Below are 12,180 nucleotides of genomic sequence, written 5' to 3' on the forward strand. Positions count from 1 at the left end.
TGATTCTTGCAAAACATAAAACATTTCCTAAACACAAACGCCTTATTATTATTGAAAAAAAAAGCATATATAATACAGGAAATTTGTTTACTCGACCTCATTGCTATACTTGTAAATCATTTTCTTTAGTATTATTTTAAAAGCACACTTTAAAAACATGCAATTTGACCTGTCCTCAGCATGAGGTCACAATGTAAAACTGTTTTTAATTTTTTTTTTTTTTTTTTGAAAATGCAACAAAATAAAAAAATACAGTTACTTTAAAAGATCTTTAAGAAACCAAACAATACAAAAAGTAACTCTTGAATCATGTTTTCCATTAAACAATTGTTATCAAAGTCAACTCCGTAAAGATGTTTTCTTATTATGAATAAATCAGGGCAGCTTTAACTTTGAGAAGAACTTATTTCCTGCTTATTGCGAATCTCACACAGTAGGACGGATAGTCCTGGAAGGTATATTTTTTTATATTTTAAACAAACATTACTGAAGTCTCTGCGGTCACCGCTTTAACATGTCAACTCTGTCATCGCAGTTTAGTTTCTAATTCTTCTAATGCCATTGCTTGATTTTATTTAGGAGACATATAATATATATGGCCCCAGCAGGCCTTTGTCAACACCTTCAGTATTTAACACCGTCAGGTGAAGGTTTTTGTTCATTTTGAAAGAAATATTTTATTATTTTAAATTTATTGTGTAAAAATGTTAACCCATGGAACTACATGATATTGTCTTAATTACTTAAAAACATAAATTAGCATGCTTTTTAGTGTGCTTAATGGAGTTGACACAAATTAAGTTATGAAGTGAATAAATATACATTTTTAGAAAATATATTTAAAAATAAGCATGTTCCCTTACATGGTTCATTATCTGAGACCTTTGTCTAAATACCAATTTTTAATAATGTACATTATCACTTATCACTTATGTTTCACTTACATGTTACATGTTTTTTAGGCATCTAAAACATGTTTTGTCATTTATCTAACAAATTAGGGAGATATTGTCTAAGCAGGTTTAAAGCACTTAAAATTGAGCAAAGTTCGATTCGTTTTAGTGAATCGGTTCGTTCGGAAGGTTCATTTCAATTAACTGATTCGTTTCGGATCTCGGTGCACAATTCCTAGTGCGTCGTTTACTGAATTTATTTAAGTTAGTTCATTAATATTATTTCAATATTGAATATTGGAATTGGGTAAATATTGAATGCACTGATCTATAATAGAGACCATTAGATCATTGATTTAATGTTCTCTGTCTGTTTGATGCATATTCTAATTGAGATTTATTTATTCATTCAAAACGTTTTGTATGATTCCAGAGAAATATCTTCTATGGCTAATATTTATATTAAATTCTTCTGTCAATTTAGTTTGTGCTTGTGGTCAAATTAGAGCCGCTTATTCAGGTCAGGATATGCGAAACGAAGACGGTTAAGAAAAAAAACAACAGCACAGAAAAACCTCGAGGATTAAACAAAAACACTTTTGCGAGGCGAGCTCAATATATCTTTCAATGGTGGCTGTTTTTTATTTTATTTATTTATTTTTATTTTTATAATTCTACTTTATTTAAAGAACGCATTTGAAATATTAAATATTGAAAGCGGCCTGTTGCGCTTAGGCTATATTGTATTGTTCCTTGCAAACATTTTTTTATTTTTTATTATTCAGAGTCATTTTTAATCAACCACCCAAAAAAGTGAAGATGAAATTTACAATTTATTTGCAAACCATACAAAACATTTTCAACATATACATATGCATACAATGTGGCACAACGAGATAAATTCGTATAAATTATACATACGTCTACAACTTTAATAAAGAATCTAAAACTCAAAATTCTTGGTATAAAATATCCATACAAAAATATTTGTACAAAATACTGTACAGTTCCCCCAACAGCTGTGCGACACAGCAAAATCATTTTGCGAAGAATTTCCAAATAAGTAAATATAAAGTGATGTAGAAAAGATTTGCTACAAACAAAAGTGAAATTATACGCCGATAAAACCACATCATGGTTATTGCGTACACTTGTGCTTGAATACAGACGCCGCCGATAAAGTTATGACACTGTTATTTCATCATCTGATTCAGAGAAGTCCGAGTGTTTGAATGAAATGCAGGAATCAGTGCTGTTTGAAAGTTCACGCCTCGGTGAAAGGCAGAAATGTGATGCGCGAGGACTGTCTCTGCAAGCGTCGTCTTCATCTTCCTCATCATCAGAGGACTTTTTACCGACGTCGCTGAGATCTGGGTGCGGATTTGTTTTGGTCGGCAGGGTCTGTTCTCGGCAACCTCCGGAAGACAGAAGCTCCCTCTCCTTGGAGTTTCTCCATTTCATTCGCCGGTTCTGGAACCAAATTTTGACCTGTTTGAAGAGATGGGATTGTATCGTTAAGTATTGAAGCTAACAGTGACGTTAAAGAAATAAAACATGTATGAAATGTGTTTAAATTATTTTTAGTTCTATCAAATAAATTAATCGCATCTAACATAAAAGTTTGTGTTTATATAGCCTAATGTATATATTATATTATATTATATTATATTATATTATATTATATTATATTATATTATATATTCCTGATATTTACCTGTGAATCTTTAAGTCCGAGTTTCGATGCGAGTTTTTTCCTGTCTGGCTTGCTGATGTATTTCTGCTTTTGGAACATTTTCTCCAGAGCTTTGCGCTGCACATCAGAAAACACAGCCCGGCGGAGCATCCCTCTTCTGGGCTTCCCTCTCGCAGCAAGCGGCCAGGAAAAAGTTCCAGGGATGGGTACAACCGATGAAGGAGCTGTAACAAGAGACAAGAGCATAAGGTAAATAACGCATTCATGGACACATTCACCAGTTTCAGATCGTGTTATTTTGTTTCGCCCACGAGGCTAAAAGTTAACTTTGCGTTACTAAGGGCAATCGGGTGTTGCTTTTCCCAGGGACAATCTGAAGTGCTGAATGATCAGGGAGAAAGAAATCTTTTCTTCATTACCATCATTATTTTGAATTTATTCTCTTGAAATGTCTCTCCCTGTTTTGAGTGAAATGGCACGAGGTGACTAATTAGCACATGGGCCGGATCCACGCTGCATTGGTATGGTAAAAAGGCAGAGTATCCTTTTCTACGAGCCCCCCAGTGAAGGACAGAGGAGTTAATATACCGTGAACGGTAATTGTGTAGTAATGAACTGGCAGAGAAAAGACTCCGGACAGACGGCCAAGGCCATATATTATTGCCACAAAAGCAGATTTACACTTTCAAACTGAACGCAACTGCATGGCGGAATACTGATGACCGGGGACCGCGTTTTTTGCCCTCAAATAATTTTCATTAAATGAACACGAAAAGCAATTGAGAGCGCTCAAGTTGTTTTGTTAAGGTATTCAGCGCGCGCAGTGAAAAGAGTCGTGCTCCTTTATCATGTGGCGTCTATAAAAGAATAGACTAAAGATATTTACTGCCTCAAAAGAGCATTTAAAGCTCGTATTTTAAGGAGCCCGATGAGAAGTAGGCAGCCTATGGAGCACTTCCAAGCCGAAGTGTGCGTCTCGCGCGCAATGAGCTGAGGGTGATGTTTGGCAGCTGCGACAACATTTTCAACGGGTTTTGTCTGCGATTTTGTCGATTTTTCTGATTTCTCGCTCTCCATTCTAAACCCATAGCTCTTGATATTGTTCTTTTGCAACTCTTTCCACAAACACCAATCACACGCTATGTGGTCTTGTGAGAATATTGAAACCGCTCAATGTCTCTTAATGGGCAAATTAGTCCATGACTGGTAAACGCCCCTCTGTCGCTGGTTAAAAGTCTATCTTTGCCGGTTTGTGGGTGGTTTGCCCCGGAGGGAGCTGACCAGATTGGTCATGGTGCTGACTGCATTGTTGGCAGTCAGCAGGCCGAAATGTTCACTCACTGTGGGAAAGATCTGCGCCAAAAGCGCACTAGTAATTTAACCTCACGTCGCTAGTCGATTAAACTAAGTCTAACTCTTTTGCATCTCTTTAGTACAGTGTTGACTCTTACGTGGATTGTACGAGCATTTGAATCTGAATACTCACCAGGGAAGTATGAGGAACGGACGAAAGGGCAGAATGAACCATCGAAATAAGGCACTGGGAATCCTTTGGGATGCATGCCGTGAACGGAGGGGGGAGATGTGGCTAAAATAGAGAATCAAACAGAAGTTAGTGCTGTTTTTAAACTTTATTGGTCGTATCAATGGAAATGTTGGGTCTATTTAAACACTCACCTTTCTTTGGTGACGGTGCCAAGATGGCACTCACCCCAAACTTGAGGTAGGTTGGATCCTTGCTAGAGACTGGCGTTTTTGGAGAGCAAGATCCATGTTTCTCCGTGAGACTGGGGCTGACTCGGTCCAAAAGCCTGGAGTTATCCTGGATGGAAAGAGATGTCGATGTAGGAGGAGAGGCGCATGGCGAGTGCGCGTCTTGGTGCAGGTAACCGCTGGGTCTGTTGATGCGCAGCAGGTCCTCCACTAGAAAGCTCGGGTGAGCTGCGAAATGGGAATGCAACGGTGCTGCAGGACGCATAAATGCTGAATATATTGCAGAAGGTGCAATAACACTGGGGATCATCATTGTCCCGGCTATTTTAGAGCGAAAATAAAACGATACGGTTACTCCTGTTAGTATTAGAAAAGTCTCTTCTGCCAAGCTGTGGACTGAACGAGAGGCGATTTGCTTCTGGAGGTCTCCGTTTGAGAAGGGGCACTTTATATCCAGGCCCCTGTAAGGGTCCTTTGAGGGCTGACAGCTACAACAATGAGACTCAATAAAGTCCTCCGCTTGAGTCCCATTGAATGATGCCTCGGAGGTGCCTGATTGGTCCGATAGAGCAATTTATGATTGGATTAGACTTCATAAGATTTGAATGGCCAGGGCATGCCGCTTGACAAAGAAGATTTGGTCATAAATTTTGCATATCGACCAACCATTTATTTATTTATTTGTTTAGTTAGTTAGTTAGTTAGTTAGTTAGTTAGTTAGTTAGTTGCATTATAAGTGAGTACAGAATAATAAATAAATGAAAATACTTTACTATAACTTTTTATTTTATTTTATTTTTTTACAAAATTATGCAGGCTATGTTTCAACACTATAAGCGCAGGGTAATTGTATTTATTTATTTATTTATTTATTTATTTATTTATTTATTTATTTATTTATTTATTTATTTATTTATTTATGTGAGAGCATTGTTGTCGGATTCAAAGCAGTTACTAAATATAAATCCAATGCATTAAACAAATGTAAAGAGTCTGAGACGTACTTTAAAATATAAATACAACAGGCTAATGGTCTTTGGACAGTTCTTATCCTGTTTTATACCGTCCCCTTGCCTGTCACGATAAAACCCCCATTTAATAATCATTTATGCTGTATACTTTTCTGAAATCTAATCTGGGCTCTGTCACGGAGTACAGCTTTAAATGGATTTGTGTGTTGAATCGCCATGACAGATGTGTAAGATATATCCCCCCGTGTTTGAAACCGGGCAAGTCTTCATTCACTTTGGCCGGGGCCTCACTTTACACACGCTCGCGAGACGTGTGTGCAGCTCCGTTTGAACCGTGAACTGTCACCCTCAGCTGCTCGCGCCTCGCTTTCTTTTACCCCCACAAAGATCTCTGACACAAAAACACACCGATCTCTGTTTCTATAGACGACGAGGCTTATTCTGCCAGTTTAACCGCTTGAATAAAAGTGCATATGTGATTTGAAACGCATGCGTTAGAGGTGCATTTAAAGTCGTATTTAACTGATATGAGAGACTGTCACTGGACACACGCAAGTTCTCCCCAGAATTGATCAGATGTTAGATCTGGCACTTCTAGGTACTTAAGAGAAATTAATGTGATGTATATATAGGTCTTATTATATCACAATAATACGACCTAATATAGCATACATTGTGAGTGGTTTTTAAACCCTTATCTCAGCAATTTATCTCTCAACAATCATCGCAAACTGGATATGTGTCGAAAGTCTTAAGGTTTCATGTCTTTTGAACACACTTTATCGTCGAGGTTGCACTATTTGCGGCATAAACTCCCTTTAAAGCACTCAAGCATGTGAGATGGGGCCCTATGCATTTCATAGGACTAGTTTTATTTACAACCCTCTGCTTTTCATCTTTATAATTCTTTCATACATACATATATATATATATATATATATATATATATATATATATATATATATATATATATATATATATATATATATATATATATATATATATAATTATTCGTTACAATTATATAGCACTTTTCTAGGCACTCAAAGCGCTTTACAAAGAAGGGAGAATCTCTTCAACCACCACCAATGGTGTATATATATATATATATATATATATATATATATATATATACTTTTTTAAAAGTTCTCGTCGTAGGCCTGTGTATCAGATATAACAAAATCAGATGGCCTAAATTAACTAAATGGACATAATAAATACCTTGCCTTAATGTTTAGCATGCTCACTCTAAACTATATCAAACTATATGAGAGGACTCCAAACTCCCACCATGAAAATTATTAAATAAGTTATTTTTCATTTACATATCTGTAATTTTTGAATGTGAGTGTGTCCAAAGCAAGATTTAGTTAACTTTTGTGTATTCTTTTTGCCACTAAGAAAGTACACACACACACACACACACACACACACACACACACACACACACACACACACACACACACACACACACACACACACACACACACACACACACATGTTGGTCTATGTGGTTTACAGGGACTCTCCATAGGCGTAATGGTTTTTATACTGTACAAACCGTATTTTCTATCCCCTTACACTGCCCCTGCCCCTAAACCTACCCATCACAGGAAACATTCTGCATTTTTACTTTCTCAAAAAAAACATCATTTAGTAGGTTTTTAAGGCCATTTGAATTATGAGGACATTTGATATGTCCTCATAAACCACATTTATAGTGTAATACCAGTGTAATACCCATGTAGTTATACAAATTTGTGTCCTCATAAACCACATAAACAGGCTCACACACACACACACACACACACACACACACACACACACACACACACACACACACACACACACACACACACACACACACGCACGTTTACATAGGGATCTAATTAGAGACATCCCATAGACTTCTATTGTAGTTAATTTAGGCTAATTATAATTACTTTAGACCAACCCTATCCCTACAAAAGAACTTTTAGCGTTTTAAGAAGTGAATACAGACATTATTTACTCTCTTTACAAAACACTTGTTCGTTTAATGTACATCTGAAAGAGTTTTTGTCTGAGTTGGCTAATTTGTTCTGTAATACCAGTTATTTTGTTTTAGTTTTTTTAGAAATGCACACAAACATGTTCTGTAAAAGTGATAAGGCAAATTAACAAAACAAAGCCTTTTTTTCCGTTATGTTTCATTTTTTTGTATAACTCCATATTTCTTTGCTTGGAAAATCCTTCTATTGTTGCGGACTAGCAGATGGTTAGCTGGAAACATGGCTTAGTCTCGATGACCGAAGCTAATTTCTAATAGCTGTGGAAGCTTGGCACATTTTTTTTTCTTTTCGCAAAGGCTAAAAACAGCTGGTGGGATTTGATTAAACCCATTAAATGCACATTTCCAAGATATTATCCCCCTCCGGAACACCTCGACTTAAGTGCGCTCACTGGAGAGGGGAGCAGCTATACGGTGCCGTCTAGTTCCCTTAGTTCACAACAATATACTAAATAGATTAACTTGCGCATTATCTGGCATCAATATTGCCTAGTTAAGAGAAGGGCTGAGTAAATATATTACCCATGCATGAAGGGTTCTTTTGGGATAGTTTTACTGGGTGTTGGGTCTGGCAGGTGGTTAACTGTTTACTCCCCTTTTATGAGTGAAGTTAAAACATTGGCTTAGACAAACAGGAAGTCTTCCAGATTTGTAACTGCAAGTTCCCCCTTGAGAAGCAGAATTTCAGTTCTTTGAAATGAATTTTAAGATACATATGTTATGCTTCATATATCACAGATAATCAGATGATATAGCAGGCCATTCTGCCAAAGCATGATTTTTCCAAACGTTCTGAGGATTTGCATTACTAGAAAAATATATAGAACTGCTGACAAGCATTAAATCGATATTAACTCGGCATTTAACATAACCCTACAAAAAGCACACATCTATCGAACAAAGCCTTTAGTACGCCTGGTCTCGGTCCACCTGTTCTTTGATATGTCAGGCAGCCAAACCGCATTTGGTCACAGCGGGGATTAGCGTTTTTTCTTTGCCCTTCAGTCTTGAACCCTCCATTGGTTGTCATCGTTCGACGTGTCTGCAGGTTTAGATGAAGAAAGGACTGGGACGGCAGAGACAATTTTTCTGAGACTATTAAATTCAGATGTCCCTCCTATTTGGCTGGGTGCATAACAGGTGCTGTTATAATCCTCTTAACATGGAGTTATTGTTCTCCAGACTCAAAAACAGGAACAAGCCAAGCTATTCACTGTTCTACAGGCCAGTTTTAAAATTGCAGTGACAGCTTAGGCCTTCTCTGAGGCAGATCTTTTGTGCATAACTTTTGTCCATGACGCAATGCAAATTTAATTGCTCGTTGATGACAAAATGCCCCTGATAGGGTTTGACTTTGATTTTTTTTTTTTTTTTACATTATGTAACAACATAAATTTCAGCTACGTAGAAAGCACAGAATCACCTTTTACTAGTGGCCACAGCACCTTTTTTTTTGACAAAATAAAGGTCTGATATGCTTCAGGATAGTGAATTTGTGTGCCATATCAAATATATTGCTTCATAATAATTGCTTTATTTAATGCTTGTGGTTTGATGCATAAATTAATATTTTATTTTCCACTATTGATGTATGTCTAGCGTCCCAGCAGAATAATCAGAGGATTAATCAAATTTTTCCAACATCTCAAACAGTTTCTGATTGTCTTGTGAACTGTGTCCATGTAGGTGGTAATGTTTGTGTGGATGTGTCTGCATGGATGAGGCCCAGGAGAAATAGAAAGTCACTTAAGTGGAGGACAGAGGGACTCCAGTGCCTGTCGCCTGGTCTGCGCTGACACGTTTCTGTGTGCGTAATCGGATTTTGAGTGAGTGTGGGTACTTATGTCAGTCTGCGTTTTGTCACAGCCACAGCGCCTTAATCTCCCCTGCTTTACCTAGAGGGAAAAAACCCAGAAAACCTCATTTAATTCACATATAATTCTCACTGAAGCGATCTGATGCATTAGCATAACAGCAGGAAAGCGCTGCCTTTCAGTGTCTTTTGTCAAAGTGTGCTTGTCTGTCCTCTATTATAAGGTTTGGTGTAGGTAATATATACCTGCTTAATAGAATACAATTTAGCATTTTTTGAAGCAAAGATTAGTGGTTGCTTTCTGTCTGTCTGTCTGTCTGTCTGTCTGTCTGTCTGTCTCTGTCTGTCTCTGTCTCTGTCTGTCTGTCTGTCTGTCTGTCTGTCTGTCTGTCTGTCGGTCTGTCTGTCTCTGTCTGTCTCTGTCTGTCTCTGTCTGTCTGTCTGTCTGTCTGTCTGTCTGTCTGTCTGTCTGTCTGTCTCTGTCTGTCTCTGTCTGTCTGTCTGTCTCTGTCTGTCTGTCTGTCTCTGTCTGTCTCTGTCTCTGTCTGTCTGTCTGTCTGTCTGTCTGTCTGTCTGTCTGTCTGTCTGTCTGTCTGTCTGTCTGTCTGTCTGTCTGTCTGTCTCTGTCTGTCTCTGTCTGTCTGTCTGTCTGTCTGTCTGTCTGTCTGTCTCTGTCTGTCTCTGTCTCTGTCTGTCTGTCTGTCTGTCTGTCTGTCTGTCTGTCTGTCTGTCTGTCTCTGTCTGTGAGTCTGTCTGTCTGTCTGTCTGTCTGTCTGTCTGAATCTATCTATTCTGTGTGAAAGCAACCACGTCCCGGAATTGATTACCGAATTGAAGCCGGGTTGGGGACCTAGTAACATTGCGGGGTTTGATCCGGGACGAGCGCTGTGTGAACAAAAGCCAAAACTAATGACGCAACGTGTACGTAGTTATCGTGCGACTCCTAGAGCTTGTTTTTTCACTAATACAACCCTGCAGTGCCAGAAGAGCTAGTCGGTGTTTAAAACGCAGAGAGTGTTCGTATACAAAAGAAACTAAAATTAAACAAGCAGAAATGTGCGCAAACTGGACACAAGTCGAGACCACGGAGCTCCTTACTCTCCGCGCTGAAGCTGAGATCGCTCGCCATTATACGTCACATCCGGATGTCACGTCTCAACTTGATCCAGGACCGTTACGGGTTGTGTGTGAAAGCGCACATATTACGGTATTTCGCTGGCAGTGTGAATGGACCAAATCTAGCGGTCCGGGAACAAATGCCGGGTCGCATTATCTGTGTATTTGCCGGAATCGCAGTGTGAAAGGGGCTTATATTGCCAAAAGTATTGGGACACCCCTTCAAATCCTTGAATTCAGGTGTTCCAATCACTTCCATGGCCACATGTGTATAAAATCAAGCACCTAGGCATGCGGACTGCTTCTACAGACATTTTTGAAACAATGGGTCACTCTCAGGAGCATCTTGGTGAATTCAGGCGTGGTACTGTGATAGGCTGCCACCTATCCAATAGGTCCATTCGTGAAATTTCCTCACTACTAAATTTGCCACAGTCAAATGTTAATGGTATATTATAACAAAATGGAAGCAATTGGGAACAACATCAACTCAGCCACAAAGTGGTAGGCCACATAAAATCACAGAGCGGGGTCAGCACATGCTTAGGCACACAGTGCGCAGAAGTCGCAGGCTTTCTGCAGAGTCAATAGCTACAGAACTTCATGTGTCCTTCAGATTAGCTCAAGAACAGTGTGTATAGAGCTTCAAGGAATGGGTTTCCATGGCAGAGCAGCTGCATCCAAGCCCTACATCACCAAGTGCAATGCAAAGCATTAGATGCAGTGGTGTAAAGCACACCGCCACTGGACTCTAGAGCAGTGGAGACGTGTTCTCTGGAGGGACCAATCACGCTTCTCTGTCTGACAGTGTGATGGATGAGTCTGGTTTTGGCAGTTATACCAAGACATTTTGGACAATTTCATGCTCCCAATTTGAGGATGTCTATCTATCTATCTATCTATCTATCTATCTATCTATCTATCTATCTATCTATCTATCTATCTATCTATCTATCTATCTATCTATCTATCTATCTATCTATCTATCTATCTATCTATCTATCTATCTATCTATCTATCTATCTATCTATCTATCTATCCATCTATCCATCCATCCATCCATCCATCCATCCATCCACTTTTAGTAATTTTTTAGTAAAGTACATTTTCAAGACATCATGTTCTACAAGCAGTGAGCTTCAGATTTTCTTTCCGTATCTGCCATCAACTTTAATTTACTTTAATATTAAAGAAAAGTGTCTTTTTTTTTTCTTCAAATGATCAGATTTTTTCTTTTTTTTGTGTGTTATTTTTTAAATGAAAGAGGATATGAACTCTTGAACCAGGATACGGGCAAATTCAGGTTAAAAGCTGTGAGCCGTAATGAACCCTGCGGTCATCGCACTGAATTAGATTCATGGGCAGGTACTTTAGTCAGGCAAACGGTACTAATGAGCTCTGACTGACTTTGCACTCGGGCACAGCAGTGGGCAGCCCCCTGATGGCAGGAACCAAGTGTGACCAAAGCTCTGCCTGCTTTAAAGCTCAATAGTCATTCATGTTCATGAAACTGGTCATGAGCACTGACATAAGTTTATATTGACTGATCTTGTTAAGCATCACTTTAGTCACTGGCCTAAATGATTTAAGGGTTAAAAGACCATCACTGACCATTTCCATATGATTATAGGCATATTCCATTTTCAAAATGGTCTTGGATTTTGATTTGTCTCTTAGAGTCTATCTATCTATCTATCTATCTATCTATCTATCTATCTATCTATCTATCTATCTATCTGTCTATCCGTCTATCCGTCTATCCGTCTATCCGTCTATCCGTCTATCCGTCTATCCGTCTATCCGTCTATCCGTCTATCCGTCTATCTATCTATCTATCTATCTATCTATCTATCTATCTATCTATCTATCTATCTATCTATCTATCTATCTATCTATCTATCTATCTATCCATCTATCCATCCATCTATCCC

General features: G+C 38.4%; 1 protein-coding gene across 1 annotated transcript; it reads right to left on the bottom strand.

Moving 5' to 3' along the window:
* Window positions 1–1,787: 1,787 nt before the first annotated feature.
* dbx1a (developing brain homeobox 1a) lies at window positions 1,788–4,698 on the bottom strand. Its single transcript, XM_067451967.1, has 4 exons — window positions 4,264–4,698; window positions 4,073–4,174; window positions 2,608–2,810; window positions 1,788–2,381 (listed from the first exon to the last, which is right to left on the bottom strand). The coding sequence occupies exons 1-4, from the start codon at window positions 4,610–4,612 to the stop codon at window positions 2,076–2,078; spliced, it is 960 nt and encodes a 319-aa protein (XP_067308068.1). The 5' UTR covers window positions 4,613–4,698; the 3' UTR covers window positions 1,788–2,075.
* Between the last annotated feature and the right edge of the window lie 7,482 nt (window positions 4,699–12,180).

Source organism: Pseudorasbora parva, chromosome 1 (genome assembly GCF_024679245.1).
Source record: "Pseudorasbora parva isolate DD20220531a chromosome 1, ASM2467924v1, whole genome shotgun sequence".
In the NCBI taxonomy this organism is placed as follows: domain Eukaryota; kingdom Metazoa; phylum Chordata; class Actinopteri; order Cypriniformes; family Gobionidae; genus Pseudorasbora; species Pseudorasbora parva.